Below are 20634 nucleotides of genomic sequence, written 5' to 3'. Positions count from 1 at the left end.
AGGGTGACAGTGCCTCCATCCACAGGGCATGAGGTGTCACTGATAGTTTCATGATTATGAAAATGATGTGAATCCGGTGCTATGGGCTTCACAGTCACCACATCTCAACCCAGTTGAACACATATGGGAGATTTTGGAGCAAAGTGTTAGACAGCGCTCTCCACCACCGTCATCAAAACACCAAATGATGGAATATCTTTAGGACAAATGGTGTTCATCACTCCAGTAGAGTTCAGAGACCTGGAGAAGCAATGACAAGGAGCTGAGATGATGTTCTGGCAGCATGTGGTGGAAAAACATCTCACTGAAAGTCTTTATGTCAGTTTTTCCTCTTTTGTTTAGAGACAATGTGTGTAGGAAGTTCAATGATAATCAGGCACTGCTGGGATTTGAACCCAGGATCTCCTGTTTACAAGACAGGCGCTTTAACCAGCTAAGCCACAGCGCCTTTTATTGTTTCTTCCTTTATTCTACTTTTCTATCGAAAGGCTGCAGACACTATCGGAAGGTTTTTTTGTCAAGGCATCCACCAGGACCACCATCACCCCTTTTCCACTGCATGGTACCAGCTCAACTCAACTCGACTTTTTTGATTTTCCATTGGACAAAAGTTGATGGTACCAGGTACTTTCTTTGGTATCACCTCTACCAAGGTTCAAGTGAGTTGAGGAGATACCAAAAGGTGACGTGAAAAAACGACAAATCATGGGTCAATAAATTTCCATGATAATCAGGCACTGCTGGGATTTGAACCCAGGATTTCCTGTTTACTAGACAGGCGCTTTGACCAACTAAGCCACAGCACCTGTGGGTAGAAGTACAGACCAGTGACAAATTAGTCAAAAATTAAGTGAGAAGCAGGGTGACAGTGCTTCCATACACAGGGCAAGAGGTGTCACTGATGTTTTCACGATTATGAAAATGATGTGAATCAGGTGCTATGGTGTTCATCACTCCAGTAGAGTTCAGAGACCTGGAGAAGCACTGACAAGGAGCTGAGATGATGTTCTGGCAGCATGTGGTGGAAAAACATCTCACTGAGAGACTTCATGTTGGTTTTTCCTCTTTTGTTTACAGTCAATGTGTGTAGGAAATTCACTGATAATCAGGCACTGCTGGGATTTGAACCCAGGATCTCCTGTTTACTAGACAGGCGCTTTAACCAACTAAGCCACAGCACCTGTGTATAGAAGTACAGACCAGTGAGGATTTCACAGTCCAGTCACGTCTTTACACTGATTTCATATGCCTCTAAAATTTACCTGAAACAACAACTTAACACCCTTGTATATTTTTTTTGCTGGCCTCCAGTGTTTTACATACACTACAAACAATAAGTCAAGGAAGTTCACTGATAATCAGGTACTGCTGGGATTTGAACCTAGGATCTCATGTTTACAAGACAGGTGCTTTAACCAGCCTGTTGTTATTTGGGGGGGGCACACAAGAAAGCGAATAAACATATTTCCCTAATGTCACGGATGGTAACTGATCAATACAATGATAGACTCTCATAAACCCAAAATAAGAACTGAAAGTGTAATTATATAACATTCAAATGTCATAAAGTATGTCAGCCTTCCCTGATAACACTAATGGTCAGAACAGTGGGCTCAAAGCACTGTAAGTGCACCACTAACAGGACACCTCTCCAACACTGTGAGATGAAGTGAAAGCTTTTCTGCCAGTTCCACTTTGTTCAAAATCATTTAATCAAGCAGTACATAACTAGTTATTCTTGTGCTCTGGTTCTGATCTGGCCATAAAATAAAAATAGTATCTGCTCAGAGATTGTTTATTCCAGCCTGATTTAGTCTAATGCAGGACAGATTCTATTACTACTGCAGTTGCTCTTTTCATCTCTAATTGCTAAAAAATTTATGTTAGAACACTTTTTGGACCTTATGTTTGGACACCTTGGTTTGGACTTCAGGATTATTTCCTGTTTTATTTTGTAACAACTTACCCTCTGTTTCTCATGTTTATTTCCTTCCTGTCTTTGTCCTGTTTCCCTCCTTGTTGATTTTCTGCCCCGCCCTAATGTGTTTCACCTGTGTTCAATCACCCTTGCCTCCCTTGTGTCTATTTAGTCTCTGTGCTCCCCTTTGTCAGTTTGTTTTCCTGTTTCCCTAGTGTCTCTGCTTCTGCTCTTTGTCTGTTTGGATTTTTGGTTGTACTGTTTTGTTCCAGTGTTTTCCCTATGATTTTGGATTTTGAGTTTTCAGCATTTTCACAGTTATTGTAAGTTTCTGTTTCTTCCTCATTTAATAAATCACCTTTTCACCCACTTTGGATGGTCTGTATCTGCGTCCTACTCTGCAAAACCTGACAAAAAGGGGTTGGAAGTGTATTTTCAAAGGCTGTTGAACATGAGAGATGTTGAGAAAGAAGTGTGATATTGTGATGTGTGATTTCTTTTCATTTCTTTTGTATGTTTTCTACTTTGTGTTGTACCCCAAACACTTCAGAAACACCTTATCTGATGATCGTCACTCTAGATGGCATTGCCTTGGCCTCCAGCACCACTGTGAGGAATCTGAGTTATCTTTGATCAGGATATGTCCTTTAACTCCCACATAAAACAAACTTCAAGTACTGACTCTTTTCACTTACATAACATTGCAAAAATAGATCATATCCCTACTATGTTAGCTTCACTGCTGTAAACATGTTTATTTCTGCTGTAAAGTTAACATGGGAGTCTATGGGGACTGACTCACTGTTGGAGCCAGACTCCAGTGGCCATTAGAGGAACTGCAGTGTTGGTTTCATCTTTCAGCCCCAGAAGTTGCCGCTAGTCTCTTTATTAGTCTTATTATTGCTTTTTGATTGCTTTCATTTTTGTCTGATATACCTATTTATCTATGTATTTTCATTTTACTTATGTAAATAAGTTTTAAACTTCTCTGTAAAGTATTTTGGCCAAGATTTTTTTAAATGTCTATCATAAAAATGATGCATTTTTACACCGACCACCTCTTCCCAGATTTCAGAGGAGAGGCCACCTGCCTGGTGTGACCCTTCTACAACACAGCGTTTCTCCCTAGGGTGTGGTAATGTAACTTTTCACTTGAAACTGACAAACTGAAAGAAGTTTTACTTAGTAAATAAAGGCAAGGCTTTTACAAAGAAGCTCTTTTTGTTTCTTTTCTGTTTAGATCCCCGTCCACCCGACACATGACGGTGGGTCTGAAGTGGCCCGTCATCCCAGTCTGACACCAGGTGTGTTCACTGGAGAATTTCTCCCTTCTGGCAAGTTAGAGGGGGAGTCGGAGATAGATGATAGACAAGACGGGGAGGGGGTGAGGGGGATGGAAAGAATTGTGTGTATCCGTACACTGTACAGTGTTGTGTATCTTTTCAAGTCAGAACTTGTGGGGTTCACGTTCATCAGTGGATTCGGTGTCTGAGATATGCAGCTCTCCTCTTGTTGTGGCTTGTTGGTAAATTTGTCACATCCCCAAAGACTCAGAGGAATTCAACAGTGTCTCCAGCTTCCACAGGACGTGTCTCTGTTGCATCTCTACAACTTCCTAGAGAAAAGTTTCTATGTAGAAACTGTCATTCAAGTTCTCAAAATTTCAGTTAATGTGATATAAATTAGAATTATTCTTAAGTTGTTGAGTCATTTTGGCGTCTTTAGGACCAGATAGGAAACTGTTTCACTACATCAAGGTCCTCTCATTAAGTTTTTACAACTGCATCTCCTGCTTCTTCTCTTTGGATAGTTCATTAAACAAACTGATGAGATATGGTTGAAAGATGTGGACCTTGACTTTAGACCTTTATCTTTCCCTTAATGAATAAACTTAGCTGCTAATGAGAGTGAATTGTCTTTGTGAGCTGATGTTGCTGATACTCTGCATCTGGTTTGGCCTTGTCTTAAAATGTGGGAAATGAGTCTTTGAGTGTAGAAATGTGGGTTACATAAACCTAAGCCTACACCTGTCCCCCATGATGAAGATTATAAAGACAGAAATCCACATTTCCACGAAGCAGAGGAGTCATGCCCCCCCCCCCTCCATGTGACCCAGTCCTGACAGCGGGGTCGGTACAGTAGCTCAGTGTCCTTTCTCAATCCGTCCTGTTACGTTCCAGCCCACCCACCTCCCTCCCTCCCTCCCTCCCTGTGCTGATCCGCCCTCCCTGCTCGGCTCTGCTCCGCCGGGCTCTGGCATGCAGCGATGCTGTAGATGCAGCAGACTGGTACAGACACTGTTTGATACTTGAATGCAGCAGCCGGGGAGGATAACAACATCCTGACAGACACTGAGGAGAGGACAACGATACTTCACTGGACAGCAGCCAACGTAAGCTCCTCGCTCTCTCCGCTCTGCTCCTCTCTCCTTTATCTTTTCCTGACAAGTGTTTCTGTCATTATCTCATACGGCTCATCTCTCCCTGGAGAGGATGTGTCACCATTCAGCCTGTGCCCTGTCCACTCACACAACTCTGTCTTATCATATGTTCTGTAGCTTTCAAAGCAGAGCAAGTACTCACTCCTGTCATACAGTGAATTCTGTTTTATGAAATTCAAGTAAAGAGTGAAAACAGAGGAGAATATATTTATTTTTCCCTCTTGTGTTATTTGTGATCTTAAGCAGCGTATCAGCTCAGAGCGAATGCTTTCATCACGCTTCAGCCGGGACGCCTCCTTTTAACTTTTAATTAATAATATTAATGTGACGCTTAAGTTAGTTATTAATCATGTGACACAATAATCTGCTGAAGTCAAAGAGTGAGTTTGTGAAGTTGTGTTACGTGAGGGGAAAAAAAGCCAGATAAAAAATAATTTTCCATCAGTTTTTGTCCATCAATGATTCAAAAACATGAAATATTAATATTCATTCATTTGTGAGTTTGTTCTTTTGTGTCCCTTGAGTATCTATAAATATTATATGTAATATTTGACGAATAAAAACAGATACAAACTCTTCTAGACTCAGTGTAATCATAGCAAAGTCGTTCAGTCATAGCTGTACATTCAACATTTTGTCACCCCAAAACAACAGATTTCTTTTTTCTTATTAGCTCTTATTTACTCTGTAATGTGATATAGTGATAGAAGTGAAGTCATGTTCTTTATTTATCCCTTTATCCCTGATAAAACGTTATGGGAAAGATCTTCGTCTGCTCACAGTGTTTAGATTAAATACTGAAACAGTTGATAAATATACAAAATACTGAAGGAAAATGAAGGCGCTGAAAGAAGCTGCAGTAACAGTTTAACTGTAAGCACCGAATTAAGTGTCAATGTAAGTGTAATTATTGAACGTGTCAGTTGAAATTTAAGAGATGAAAGGAGCTGAAATGACAGTTTAAGTGTAGGTGATGAATTGAACTGAAAGTGGAATTCCTGAAGGAAATGACTGGAGCGGAAGTGCACTTATAAACTGAATACAATAAACAATATAAACACAATTTATTCACTGTTAAATAAAAGTGAAAGAAAACAAATTAATGCCCAAATCAACCCTTTTATTTCTTCGTTAATCACCGATTAACAGTTGTACAGCTGACATATAAACTTGTCACATATAGACGACCCCACACACACACACACACACACACACACACACACACACACACCCCCCAGCTGTTTCCAGCTTGTGTGTAAAAAGTGCTGTGGTGGCTTATGGAGCCTGTGTAGCTCTGACGAGGATTTTTTTTTTTTTTTCTTCTTCTATCAAAGCCTCTTCAGTGAATTAGCTCTCACCCTTACACAGTCATGGGAGAGCAGTGCTGTTCAGTGCACAGTACAATCCTTATGTTCAGCCTTCTCATGTTGTGTAAGAGCAGCGGGGCCTCGCCGTGAGGCTGGACGTTCACTCGCAGAACAATCAGACCTTAATTGAGGTTTAAAGCTTTTCAACACGATGTTTTTGTCTGTAAAACTGTGAGTGTCCAGCTGACACTGAAACACAGCACTGATTTTACAGTGTCTGACTCACCTCTCAGAGTGCCATTACCTCTACCTGCCTATAGAAAACATACAGTCTTGAGTCTCATCCATATTGTTTGTTACGATGGGAATTTACTGAGTTTAAGCAAAATGGGACCAAAAGAGATTTTAACGACGTAATGTTTTCCCTAAAGGGAACATGTGGTCTGCATCATTTTACAGCAAACGATAACACAACAAACATTACAAACCAACATATCAACAAAAAGAAAGGACAGCATGTGGTTTCCACTGTATAGTTATATTACTGGGAAACAGAGAGTATATGTCGTGGAGTGACCCGGTTGACCCGAACATGCTGTGAGTTGCATTACAAAAAGAATCTGAAGGCAGCGCCTCTGTTTACATCACAATAGTCCTTTTATTGTTTCCACTGTGCATCAGGGTGAGTAAAATCTATCTCCAAGTAGTTCCTAGTGAAAAACCAAACAAACAAACAAACTGAACTTCCGGCATGACCAGTGCAATGTTTGATGCCAAGGCGGTTAAAAAAAACACCTGGTCAAACACCTGAAGGAAACGGTGAAATTAAAACCTTTATACCTGAGTCACGGCAACAAGCACAGCGACATCCAACTAACTCTTACACACCGGCCCCTAATTGTAAGCGAACATAACAATTCATACACAAATATCATAAAAGGAGCCAAAATATTACCATACACCAAGTTGCAGTTTGCACTCTTCAATGAAGTTGGATTCCTCGGTCACCGCTCCTTCACTGAGTCTTCGAGAATCCCTCTTCCAAAAGTGGATCTAACCTAAATATGGGACTCTGTCTTGCACACTGTTGCTTTCCTAGATAACAGAGTAGAAATCTCTTGTTTTGAATCCCTGTTTCAAAGAAGTGACTAAGCATCAAGGCAATGGCGAATGTTGGCAACCTTTGCTCCTAATAGATCATCCAGGATACAACCAGACACGACTCTTGGGTGTGAATGTGATCCTGTCCTGATTGGTCCTGTTTGGGTGGTAATCATCCTCCGGTGAAAAAATCCCTTTCAATCTGAGGCAACTGAGCTTCCTCCATTCAGAAATGTAGGCGATGAGCTGGTCAGTAGGACTAGACTCTACTGAGAGTCTACTGAGTCGTCCATTGCATTTGCAGGCCAGTCCTCATGCTTTCAGAGAGATGCAAGACCCTCAAGCCGCCTGTTGTTCTTCAGAAACTCTGACACTTTCATTCCCTTTGATGCAGCTAGAATTGACTTTTCTCCACTGTGAGGCTTCAGATGTTCACTGGCATCAGGGAAGTGTTGTTGTTGGACATATCTAGACTCTCTGGCTTGATGCACCTTATCCACACATCCTCACCCTCTCCTGCAGAGCTCTTGCGTCATCATTTTGGCAAAAAATGTTTCTGTCGCCGTGAAGCCAGGAGACTGACTTGTTAATTGACAGGTGTTTTACATCTGTCCGATCTGACTCCTTTTGGTTCTTGGCCCTTTGATCCTCTGCAATAGCTTGGAAAACAACACAACTGCTGCTGATCCGTTATTCCAAGGTGAAGCCCCCTTTTCAACACAGACCAATGAGAATCCTTATCAACTGGAGGGTTTCTCCCTCATTGGCTGAGCTCTTCAAACGGTCATCCACATTCAAATAATGCTTGACAGTGTGAAGCACTTTTTATCATCGGCAGTTTTCCTCAGTTTATATCTTGCACAACTGGAAATAGGAAAAGGAAACAGCACTGAGCAGGTGAACAGTCGTCCTGTACTCCACAAGGTTTGGGACTTCTGTTGGGTTTGGATTAAACAAAGATTAGATCAACTTCATTGTTTAATACCTTAATCTAAAGCCAACAACCCCTCCAACCTAAAGCACCATATAGGTAGTTTGTCCCTAGGTTTGTGCCCCACCGGACCTTCATCACCCTGGTAACAATGATATAGCCCATAGGAGCGAACCAGCACCAGGTGTACTGGACCTTCTTTGTCATGGTTACTATAATAAACATGTGATTTAGGTTCAGGCACAAAACTACTTGGTTAAGTTCGGAAAAAGATAGTGGTTTGGGTTAAAATAAGTCCTTAAAGTTAGAGGACCTGTGTCGTCACGTTTACAATAATAAACACACAGTTAAGGTTGTGGAATGGTCATGGATCCGAACAGGAAATGAACAGCGATATTCTGTTTGAAAGTTTTTTGTCGACCTCTCCGACCTAACTTCCTCCTTTACTCCTGTCACAGTAAAACATAGCTATGGGTCGTAATAAGCGGCTTGTAGAGATGACCTAAGGCGTCATTTGATACAGGAGGATAGTCTCACCAGAGAACACGTGCATAGCAGAGTGTGTATTTTTTACGCTAACGTTCGGAGAGATCTATGGTACATGAAATCTTCAGATTAGACTTTTCATCTGAGTTCATTCCAGTTGAATCAGGCAAGTGCCATGATGTTTTATCATCACTTTGATGTCTCCGTTTAGCCGTGTGGACCTGACCACTTTATGTGATTCTAATGAGCCTTTAATCAAGCTGCATTTGGAGCATCAAGTCTTAGAGTCAGATACAACACTGTAGATAATCTGAAGTGGTGTGATCCCAGGTCACTGAGTTCTCTGCCTCTCCTCTCTCCCCTCTGTGGACCTTCCCTCTCATTCAGAACAGTGTAGTTGACTCGTGACGCGTTGGCATTCATAACACGTCTCTCCGTTTCGCTGCCTTCTTATGAACACCTTTTGGCGTCCACGAAAGACTTTTCTTTGGCTTCTCCCTCCACGCTGGCAGTGAAATGTGCCTGCGTGGAGGTGTGATCGGGAGGGCAAGTGAAGGAGCAGGCATTTCCCATACATTAACTTCTCTCTGTGCTTGGTAGTGTACCTGAGTCTGCAGAGTTTTTTCCCAAGCCGTAACTCCATCCCCCTCCTGCTCCGAGCAGATCAAGGGTAGAAAAGAAAGTTGATTTTAATCCCCAAGGAGATTATGAACCCCATGAGTGATTAAATGAGACTTCTGTCTCAAAAAGGACAAATTACTGTACCACCTCAGACTTGGGAACCGTTTTTACAGTGGTCTGCACGGAACAAAGTAGATTAGATGTATCTCCATTTCGATGATCATTAATCACCTTGCGATCACAGGGAGGATTGCATATTTCTGCTGCTTAGACGGTCGTGGATTTTGTCTGACGGTGGTCACGCCTAAACTATCTTTTCCCAGGAAAGGTATATAAATTTCCATTGAAGCTGGACTCGCAATGAAGTATAACTAGTAGATGTGTTTTGCACATGTACAAGCTGAACTGAATGTATTGCATCAGCAGTGCCACTAACTGAGTCATTGGGTGGGTTTCCATCCACCTGTTTTTAGACACTTTTTCATTTTGCACAAAATGCAGAAAATCTAAAAGCAAAAATGCATCTGTAATGCAACCGAATACAGCCGTAAAATATTCACAGTAAAGTGCAAAATGCTCATAGGCCACTGACTGTATCAACAAGAGGTTCAATGTCCTAAGAGAGGACTGAATAACAAGACTAGGACTAGTCTACTGCTAGACAGTGAGGCTGTAGTTAGCGAAATGCTAATGTCACCATACTGACATGCTGAGATTTAATGTGTAATAAAATGTGTTCTCTGATCTGTATCTAAGTTTAGCTTGTTAGCATATTAGCATTTGCTAATTAGCACTAAACATAAAGTACTAACTGAGCTTGATAGGAATGCAATTTTTTTTTTTTAAAGTATTTGATATTTGACAAATTCAAATTTTATTCGAATTGTTGCCATGGAAAACATGAATGTCTGAAATAAATTTTATGGCAATCCATCCATCCATCCATCCCTGAAAAGAAAGGAATAGCACCAAGGTCAGTGGAGTGCATCGTCTGGGAGCTATTAATCTCAGAATCTGTCATTTCACAGCAGCTCATCCAGTAGTTGCTGATCAGTTTGGACCAAAGTGATGAACCGACTTATCAGCTGCTTGGTTAAAAACTATTAATTCCAACCTGGCCCATTGATCTTGAATGTCTCACGGACGTTGGTATCATAGTTTCAGAAACGTTACACCCCAAATAATCAGAGAGGTGAACATTTGCACTTCACTCACTGCTGCATTTCAAATCTAGTCTGGAATAGACAATCAAAGTTCATCACTCTTTCACATTTTGTGTTTTAGAATTCACACTCACCTCAGTTTGTTCCAGCTGTAGCTGTGACTACAACACTTTTCCAAATAAAACACATCATCATTATTAATGATTCATGAGCGTGTTTGAGCATTGAACACCTGTCCTCGTCTCTTTGTTTTGGCCTTCTCACCATACCAACACTGGAGCTATGAAACCTTTCAAAAGCATTTCTACTCACTGTCAAATTCACTCATGATCTGTGGTGGCTGTGTGAGAAAGGAACAATGCATCGAAAAGCATGAAGTTAATATTTCTTTTTCTGGTATTAAAGAGTCCACAGACTGTCTCGGGTGTCCTGCTGTTTTGTTGTCTCAGTGTGGATGGAGAATGTTTATTAAATGACCTCCAAAACTGCTGTCCCCAGCTGCGGCTGTAAAATTAGACATGCCAGCAGATAATTAAGCATGACTAACCTCCTCTTCTCTACCTTTTAACCTTCCCCGTCCTCCCACAGACACAGAGCTGGTATGGACAATAAGGCGCTGGAACCTGACTCTGTGAGCATCCCCATGGAGGAGGGCATCATGTGTAACGGAGACGGACTTCAGCCTCAGCAGCAGCAGCAGCAGCAGCAGGAGCCGTCCATGCTGACCCACCTGAAGAAGGTGGAGAACGAGATCACCGAAGCGCAGCGTTTCTCCCACCTGCCCAAACGCTCGGCCGTGGACCTGGAGTTCATCGACCTCTCCTACACCATCCAAGAGGGCCCATGCTGGAGGAGGAGAGGTAACACACACCTCCCTGTCACGTCTATTTTAATCAGCTTGTGAAGGGGTAATGATAATAATAATAATTTCTGTTTGACACTGTGGTTAAACTACTGCTTGTCCTTTACAGCTCATGATTTCTTAGACGTTTTCTGCAGTAAAATACACGATATTAAGATTCAAAATGAGTTCCTCACGTCCCGCTCTTTCTGGAGACCATAGCCGAGCTGTATATTGGAGCACAGTTTCCCATTCTTCAAAAGTAAAAGACAGTTGTATCCCAGCAGCTTTCATCCCACATATCTAACAGTAATGTTTCTGAACCCTTTTCCCTCTGCCTTCAGGGCCTGTCACTTTACTGAAACTGCACTTACTAAAGTGATAAACGATCTTCTGCCTTCTATAGATTCAGATTCCACCTCTGTGCCTCTCTTACTCGATCTCAGTGCAGCCTTTGATAGCACAGATATTATCCGCCTTTCTCCATTTATACTTCACCTCTTGGCCGAAATCATTCACTGTCTTGGAATTAATTTCCTGTTACGCTGACGACACTGAACTGTGTCTTCCTATAACCCGCGACACCTCTGACTGCCAAGAACGTGGGTGTTACGTCTGATGCTGTCCTCTTTTTTATTCACCACATTAAAGACATTACCAAGACCTTTCTTTTACCTATGTAACATTGGTACAACTCAGTCTTTTCTGTCCATGGCGGATGCCTTTGTGTAGTTTGTTTCATGGTTCAGACTGCTGCAGAAAATACGACCAGATCAGACCAACATTTCTGATCTGGGAATATCGAGAATATATTTATTATTTTAGATGTTATTTATTAATATTGTACAGTCTGCAGTAACCAAACAATAACAGATGAACAATAAATACGACTCTGTTCTCAGAGTGAGAAAAAATCCTGTTACTGGGCTTTTTTTTCTTTCTGCCCAGCAACACCATTAAACTAAACCAGTAGCACATCAGCACGTGACTGACTGTGGAGGCCTCCAGCCGTGAGAGCTGAGCTGATGCTCACTGAGTTACTGTAGCTCTCCATACTCTCTTATTGATCTCTCTTGTCACACACGGATGCAGAGGGGAGAGCGGAGGGAGCTGCGCTGATTTGTTTTCTTCTTTGTCTTTTTTGCTCCAGTTGTTGGATGTTGGCAGAAATGGTTGTTAGTCACCAGGGCTGAAACGCCGCCCTCCCCAGGATCCATCTGTGTCCATGGATTTCACACAGGATCAATGAACACTGCACAGTGGAGTCAGAAGACAGTAACATACAAATACAGTAGTTACGCCTGTGCTACCATGTGTATTTTGGTCAATAAAGATCAAAGTAATTGACTTTTTAACCAGTTAACCAGTCAGGTTGTTTATTTTATTTATCATTTATGGCAAGATGGTTGTTGATATTACAGTAAAGTATCCACTAATTGTGTTGGACAGACCTGAGTACTGTGGGTATTTTAACCTGCAGCGACAACGTGTGTGTGTGCGCGCGCGTGTGTGTGTGTGTGTGTGTGTGTGTGTGTGTAGTTGTTTTTGATTCTAAAAGTAGACGTGGAAATTCTCTTCTCTTCTCGTTTCCTCAGCTGTCGATGTCATGTACACTTGTCTCATTTGTTTCAGTGGCCAAAAAATATTAGTTAATACAGATCTAATCATTTTGAATTTTAGTTATTTGTTTGTAGAAGCTGGATATTAAAACAAACAGAGGAGCCTGTGTTACCTCATCATTGTTGACGTATGTGATGCTGTTGTTTCGCCCCCCCCGTTGTCGTCAGGTTTCAAAGCCTTACTGAAGTGCCTGTCCGGGAGGTTCTGCAATCGGGAGCTGATCGGTATCATGGGGCCCTCAGGGGCCGGGAAGTCCACCTTAATGAACATTCTGGCTGGATACAGGTGAGAGAGTAAAACACAGGTTCACAGCACGATTAGAGGAAATCAGCTGTCATCAGGCGTCTATGGAAGAAATCCATGTGTCACACAACTAGAGAAGAAGCTTGTGTGTTCATTATGTGTGTGTGTGTGTGTGTGTGTGTGTGTGTGTGTGTGTGTGTGTCTCTCCTTCCTGTTGCCCAGGGAAACAGGGATGAAGGGTCAGATCCTGGTCAATGGTAAACCCAGGGACCTGAGGAAATTCAGGAAAATGTCTTGCTACATCATGCAGGAAGACATGCTGCTGCCACACCTCACTGCACGGGAGGCCATGATGGTGAGGAGCACTCCGACTCATGCTCAAAGTGTGCTTTTATTTTGAAACTTCTATTATTATAGTAAGATCTTCAAAATATGTCATTTATTTTTATATTTGACATAAATAAAAATGTGCGGGAGTGACTGTCCTGTAAAAACCTGTTGATTTAAACGACTGTGTGTGTTTCTCTTTCTTGCAGGTTTCAGCGAACTTGAAGCTGGATGAAAGTGTGGATGTAAAGAAAGCTCTGGTGAGATAAACAAACATCTGCTAGCTTGACATAAACACAGCAATAATCCCGACCTCAAACACTCTCCTGTTACCTGCCCAGGTGAACGAGATCCTGACCGCCTTGGGGCTCCTCGACTGTGCTCACACCCGCACCAGCTCGCTGTCGGGAGGTCAGTGTAAACGTCTGGCCATCGCCCTCGAACTGGTCAACAACCCTCCGGTCATGTTCTTCGACGAGCCCACCAGGTGAGTCGCAGAGGCACAGGTGTGCAGATGAGGGTTTAATTTAAATTTTTAAAACACATTTGGAACGTATGACAGTGTGTGATGTCTGCAGAGTTCCCCTGTAAAAGCAGAGATTAAACCAGGAACCAATCCCGAGGTGAAGCCATCACTCAACTAAACATGAGAACAACTGTCATAATATCTTGATCCTTACTCGTCTTTGTCTTCTCATGTTTTATCTCTATCTGCTCATTAACAGTGTCTGCTCTCTCTCTCTCTCTCTCTCTCTCTGTTCAGTGGCTTAGACAGTGCGTCGTGCTATCAGGTGGTCTCACTAATGCGTTCTCTGGCGCTGGGAGGACGGACCATCATCTGCACCATCCACCAACCTAGTGCCAAACTCTTTGAGATGTTTGACAAGGTATGCACCTGCCGATCGAAGGGTTTTATTTTTACGGGACGCTGTAGGAAAAGGTTTTTTTTTTTTTTTGAAAAGTCATTTACATGTCGGTCTTGAGTAATCTCGTCCTTCCACAGCTTTACATCCTCAGTCAGGGACAGTGCATCTACAAAGGCACAGTCCCGTACCTCATCCCCTACCTGAAGAGCCTGGGCCTGTACTGTCCCACCTACCACAACCCTGCAGACTTCGGTGCGTTCACCTCACATTTATTCACATATGTGCCGCAGTTACTTTGCCTGAGGATATGACTGTTATGTTTTGTTTTCTTTTGTCTTTGCTTCAGTCATTGAAGTGGCGTCAGGAGAGTACGGAGACCTGAACCCGGTGCTGTTCGAGGCGGTCCAAGGTGGAATGTGCGCATTAGAGGAGAAGAAGAACCAGTGTGGTAACAATGGCACATCAGTCTGTGCAGGGAAATACCCCAAGGTGGGTAGCAGATGATGTGGTCTGATCCAGCCCTGACTGTAGTTGTGCTGTGGTGTTTTGTGAAGTGACTTACTGTTTGATTATTGGACACGGTTTTTCACTGATCATCTGCTTCCACTTCCCACAGGACGCTGGACACATAGAGAGACATACTTTTGCCACAAGCACGCTAACACAGTTTTGTATCCTCTTCAAGAGAACCTTCATAACAATATGCCGAGACCAGGTGGGTGACGACATGTTAAAACGTCACAGGACAAGTCTTGTGGCTGTTTACTGGTTTTAAAATGTGTGAAAGGAAAAGTATCTCTTCCACATTTACTGATCTTGAAATTTTATTTAATCACCCACGTCTGTGATTTTGGTTTAAATATTTTTTTCTGCTTTTGTCCTGTTGTCAGGTTTTGACCCACCTCAGACTGATGTCCCACATCTCCATAGGTGTGTTAATAGGTTTGCTCTATCTGAACATTGGCAATGACGCCAGCAAAGTCTTTAACAACACCGGCTTCCTCTTCTTCTCCATGCTTTTCATCATGTTCGGTGCGCTCATGCCGACCGTGTTAACCTGTGAGTATGACCTGGTGGAGGGAATTGACTCATGATGTTTATTGTTGATCCTGCTGTGCCAATGAGCCACGTCCATTCCTTTCAGAATCTCAAATGTTGACCGATGCATGTAAATGTTTTTCTGCACCATGTGTCAGTTCCTCTGGAGATGTCTGTGTTCCTGAGGGAGCATCTTAACTACTGGTACAGCCTGAAGGCCTACTACCTGGCCAAGACCATGGCGGACATCCCCTTTCAGGTGAGCTGGCAGTGTTTGAGGTCGGAGGAGCGGGTCACTGTGGGAACTGAGTGCCGACAAACCGCACAATGCAAAACACAACTACACAGAGCTCTACACAGTTCATCTATCTTTCTATCTATCTATCTATCTATCTATCTATCTATCTATCTATCTATCTATCTATCTATCTATCTATCTATCTATCTATCTATCTATGTATCTATCTATCTATCTATCTATCTATCTATCTATCTATCTATCTATCTATCTATTCTATCTATCTATCTATCTATCTATCTATCTATCTATCTATCTATCTGTTTATCTATCTATCTATCTATCTTTCTATCTATCTATCTATCTATCTATCTATCTATCTATCTATCTATCTATCTATCTATCTATCTATCTGTTTATCTATCTATCTATTTATCTTTCTATCTATCTATCTATCTATCTGTGACGAGATAAAAACAGAAACTTACTGTGTATTTACCCATATATATATATATACATATATACATATATATATATATATATATATATATATATATATATATATATATATACATATATATATACATATATATGTACATATGAGGTAAAATTTTCATATAGAACATGTAAGAAATGAAATGACATTAAATTAAATTTTAAAATGAATTTTAAAGGGTTTTAAATTACACTTTTTTTGCTATCATCATATTTATTGATGTGTCATTTATAATCACACGACCCCATACGCAAATGTAATATATGTACATATGCTACAAGTTAGAACAATTTCATGTATTGACATATATGTCTAGCCCATACAAATATTTAGTTTATGTATGTTTGCTTATATTGTAGACATATGTTATATATAAATAATATAAATATATATCCATCCCAAAGCCTGTCAGTATATGTTGATATTATATATGTAAATATAAAACATAGACATGTTTAAAATTAATAAGAATTAATGATAAAAACATATAGCATTGGTGTATGTATGTTGTTTTAATAAACTTGCATATACAAATTAAATACATATCATTAATAAATTTGGTCAGAACATGTCACACCATATAAAAAATCATCACGTAGATATTTGTAATAAATGTACATATCCACCTTCTACTGTGGGTATTTCATATACACTATGTTATAAACTTATAACTTCATATATCCAGAGGATGTACATGTATGATTATATAGGTGACATATGTGGCAGCATCACTCTTGAGATAAAGGCATACATGTCATATTTTACATTTCTGTGTGGGTGGGACATTTCCCTCTTTTACACCATCATTCATGTGGCTCAGAAACATTTGAAGAAATTTTCCTAACATGCTTTTATTGGCAATAAATAAAAATCTATCAATGAACTTCAGTTGTTTATGATCGATCTGAACCCACCGTGTTTCCTTTAACGTCAGTATTAGGTCACATGAGATGAAGGTTTTCTGTGACTAAATAAAGGTTAATCAAAGTGTTATTTTAGGTTATCTGCCCCATCATGTACTGCAGCATAGTGTACTGGATGACAGAGCAGCCTCCTGAGGCCAGCCGCTACCTGCTCTTCATCGCCCTGTCCACCTGCACCGCCCTGGTAGCCCAGTCGCTAGGCCTGCTGGTTGGGGCCGCGTCCACCTCACTACAGGTACTGCTAGGTTTGCATTGTTAAATACAGGATTCCTTTGCTTGTGTTCCACATATGAAACACATTCTCTGCATCCTTATATTAAACAGGTAGCCACATTTGTAGGACCTGTCACGGCTATCCCAGTGCTGCTGTTCTCTGGATTCTTCGTGAACTTCGACACCATCCCCAAGTATCTGCAGTGGAGCTCCTATGTGTCGTATGTCAGGTGTGTACCTCCGTGAATAACATCACAGCAACTCAGCAAAAAACTGTAGCTACTTCAGTTCACCAATGACTTAACTGTGTACATTTATTTAATAACAATTTAATGCTTTTTGGTTCGTTCCAATGAGGCATAAAGATGGCGATGCTGGTTGTCGATCTGTCCAGAGCTAAATATCTTAAACTATAATCCCGAGTTATTACAACCAAGTTCAGTCGTCGTTTCTATTCTCACTAAGTTATTCTTTTATATTTGTGAATGCAGCAACGTCCTTAAGAAGAATTGAAATGGGTCAAAAAACAAGTGGTCTGGTTTTTAGCAAAGCTCCAGATTTATAGAGCGACTGACTCATTCAGCTTTGACCCTCCTGTCCTTACTGCAGTTGTGCACACACACTTTTCCTGTGCAGTCAGGGATTACTGAGTAGATTGTGATAAATCAAAGTTGGCTTTAAAGTAGTTCTGAACCACTCCTCTTTGCAAACATTGTCCAAAGATAATGGATGAATTTTGATGGAATTTGCTGTGAATATTCAAGGTCCCTAGAGGGGGGGGGTCTGACCTTTCCTCCATTGTCCAATAAGTTCATCTTACCCATATGATGAACCCTCAGTGTTTTGGACACTCCATGAGTTTTCATCAAGACAAACCTTCAGGTTAAAACGTCATTATACAACCATGGCAACATGTCCACAGATAGAAGTTGGAAGACAAAAGTGGTAAGATCCATATAGTCTGCAGGTCTCTGTCCATGTGTAGTGTGATTATAGATCAGGTCTAGCTTCTATATTAATACTGTGAAAGTATCAAAGCCTCAGTCCACAGAGAAATGCACACAGCCTGTATTCAGAAACTGAGCCTTAAAACCAGCCGTCAGGACTTCTGGAACTTTGTGATGTCACAATCGCCCTCCCAAGCCCCGCCCACCTGGACACACTATCCAATTCTTGCAGGATTTGGTTTCTCTGAGTGTTTTACCTGAAATCTGCTATATTTTAATTAGATCAATCCTCTCTTCTGATTGGCTCACCGACCTGTTGTTACTAGAGCTCCAGAGAGAAGCCTGAGAGAGGAGATGTAAAACTACACTGAAAACCACAAATATGTTTTCTTATGGCTCAACACTTCAAATAAAACAGAAGAAGAAAATATGGAGCTTTAGTAAACAGTATATTACTATAGCGTGGAGCAGCCATCTTGGATTTTGAGGTCAGGGTTGCTGAGATTCGTCCAACTCTCCGGGTTGGAAATCTGACTTCAGGGGACGTTCCAGTTGAAATTTCCAACTTCCCAGTGCAAATTGAACGCACCATTAACCCTATTGATCTTATGGACCTCATGGACGTCCATCGAGCACCATGTTGGTGATTTTAATAAAAGCACCGAAATCATCAGCGTGCTGCTTGTTTAAAGTTTGATCTGTTTTTACTCAGAATCAGGAGCACGTACATGACTTCCAGTCATGAATTTTCCTCGGTGTTTGTTTCTCTGCCACAGGTACGGGTTCGAAGGGGTGATCCTGTCCATCTACGGGATGAACCGTTCAGAGCTGGAGTGTCCGGGGAAGGCGTGTAAGTTCCAGCAGCCTGAGGAGGTCCTGCAGCTGTTGGACGTGGAGGACGCAAAGCTCTACATGGATTTCATTGTGCTCGGCATTTTCTTCATCATCCTACGACTGGCCACCTACCTTGTCCTCCGCTACAAGGTCAAGTCTGAGCGATAGGTTTCATTTGGCTCGTCTTCTGAAAACTAAAGGCCCCTTTCTTTCTATGCACAAAAAACAAAACAAAAAAACAACCTCTGTCATGTGGGAATTTGTTTCATTTCATTTCAACACATTGCTGCTAAAAAAAAAAAAGAAAAAAGGACAGAGCATAAATCCTGATCTGTTATCCTGCCAGCAGCCGTGGAGGGCAGTGACTGACGATGCACAGCAGTGAGGAGTCGTCTTAGAAACCAACATACACCTGTTTTACCTCAGACACCAGAACTTAACTTCTTGCACACAAAGCCAGATCAGTCATGAAGGAGGGCAAACACACTGAGCCACACTCAGCAGCAGATACTGTACATTTCATATTCCTGCAAGACAGAAATGTTTTAAGGCAGATGTGCAAATACAAACAGTGTTTACATTCCTCTATTAGCCAAAAAAAAAAACAACCTGAGGACAAACTGTTGCGCTGGAGGATAAAGTGTGAAGTATTGTGCCTGAGAGAGTGAAAATGAATTAAAGTTTTTCAGTGATAATCATGGGATCATTATATCTGTACACTGGATGAAAGCAGTTTTTGTTCTTCTTGTTGTTGGAGTCCAAAGCATTTATTTCCTGTTTATCAATTTAATCATTGTTTGAGCTCAATAGTTTTTTTTTAACATGTTGATAGTTGTAAATTAAGCTCCGTCATGATTACCTACCAAAATTGGGTATTTTTTTCTACTTCCATAATATAATCTAAAATCATAGTTGAAATAAATATTGCTCAGCCTTAATAATTTTATACTGTGCTGTATTATCTTTAGTATTATATGCAATATAAATGTATTTAAGCAAGAATAGATGAATTAACTGAACTGTATCATTATTATTTTTTTGTTTCCACACTTCATCCAGTAATGTCACATGGAAGCAACAAGCTCATGCAGTCATATTTGGTGCTATGTGAAGTTTCATGTTTTATTTGAATTATTATGGAGAAAAAAATGACGTGTGTGGACTGCACAGTGAGGATGGAGGGGACTCGGAGAACGACCAAAGAGAATTAAGTGTAAGGAAGTACGGTGTGTGTGTGCGTGTGTGTGTGTGTGCGTGTGTGTGTGTGTGCGTGTGTGCATGTGCATGGGGTGAGCCCAGCAACCATGCAAAGATAACTCATTATTGCCACTTGTGATCTCAGTCCTCCACACTGGAGGTAGAGTCGTCCACAAATCAGAAGGTCAGAGGTCACCAAGTGTCACTGGGCAGGATACCGAACCCCAAATTGTCCTCGATGTATCATTGGTGTGTATGAATGTGAATGAATGGGTGAATGTGGCTTGCAGTGTAAAGTGCTTTGAGTGGTTGATACAGAATATAAGTGCAGTCCATTCACATACAAAATAAATAGCTAGTTCTTTTTTCACTGTTACTAATAAACTTGTTTTTGCACCAACTGGCCTTGACTGAAATTTCTTTCTTCATATGAAACATACATGGACGATTCAGTCAATTCAATTACATGAAGTGCAGCTTTAATAAAGGTGCATTAACATGACTTGTTCTTATCAGATAGAGCCTGGGGGGAGTGAGTGGGTGACCACACGTTTAACCATTTAAAAGCAGCGGACAGTTTAACAGTTTATTGAGGCAGGAAAGACCAAATGCTCTGCCTGAAAACACATGGAAGAACAGAAAAAAGTCTTCAGACATGCTCAGATATCAAGACTCCTACTTCTCAGTCAGATAACTTATCATCATTGATAAAGCCGACAAAGAAAATTGCATTGTTTCCACGTCGTACTTTGCCTTAGAAATTATTATTGTCCACTTCAGTTCTTGGCAAACAGGCACAACTCAATATAACACCCCGAGAGTCAGCTTCTATCTGGGTCACTGGTAGTCCCCACTTTCTCTCCACTGTCACCAAGTGTTTTCTC

At 41.2% G+C, this 20634-nt stretch overlaps 1 protein-coding gene and 3 non-coding genes across 4 annotated transcripts; 1 reads left to right on the top strand and 3 right to left on the bottom strand.

Annotated features, from left to right (window-relative positions):
- Positions 1-374: 374 nt before the first annotated feature.
- On the bottom strand, positions 375-448 carry trnat-ugu (transfer RNA threonine (anticodon UGU)). The gene has a single exon. It is a non-coding gene; the product is annotated as a tRNA-Thr (tRNA).
- A 284-nt stretch (positions 449-732) lies between these two features.
- Positions 733-806, bottom strand: trnat-agu (transfer RNA threonine (anticodon AGU)). The gene has a single exon. It is a non-coding gene; the product is annotated as a tRNA-Thr (tRNA).
- Positions 807-1107: 301 nt separating this feature from the next.
- On the bottom strand, positions 1108-1181 carry trnat-agu (transfer RNA threonine (anticodon AGU)). Its single transcript has one exon. It is a non-coding gene; the product is annotated as a tRNA-Thr (tRNA).
- A 2960-nt stretch (positions 1182-4141) lies between these two features.
- On the top strand, positions 4142-20140 carry LOC130167281 (ATP-binding cassette sub-family G member 4-like). Its single transcript, XM_056373289.1, has 15 exons — positions 4142-4310; positions 10556-10827; positions 12596-12713; positions 12894-13026; positions 13208-13258; positions 13340-13485; positions 13762-13885; positions 14002-14116; positions 14211-14353; positions 14481-14579; positions 14755-14923; positions 15061-15161; positions 16636-16794; positions 16884-17002; positions 18496-20140. The coding sequence occupies exons 2-15, from the start codon at positions 10569-10571 to the stop codon at positions 18719-18721; spliced, it is 1962 nt and encodes a 653-aa protein (XP_056229264.1). The 5' UTR covers positions 4142-4310; positions 10556-10568; the 3' UTR covers positions 18722-20140.
- Positions 20141-20634: the final 494 nt, after the last annotated feature.

Source organism: Seriola aureovittata, chromosome 4 (assembly GCF_021018895.1).
Source record: "Seriola aureovittata isolate HTS-2021-v1 ecotype China chromosome 4, ASM2101889v1, whole genome shotgun sequence".
NCBI lineage: Eukaryota > Metazoa > Chordata > Actinopteri > Carangiformes > Carangidae > Seriola > Seriola aureovittata.
This window is presented reverse-complemented; position numbering and strand designations above follow the sequence as displayed.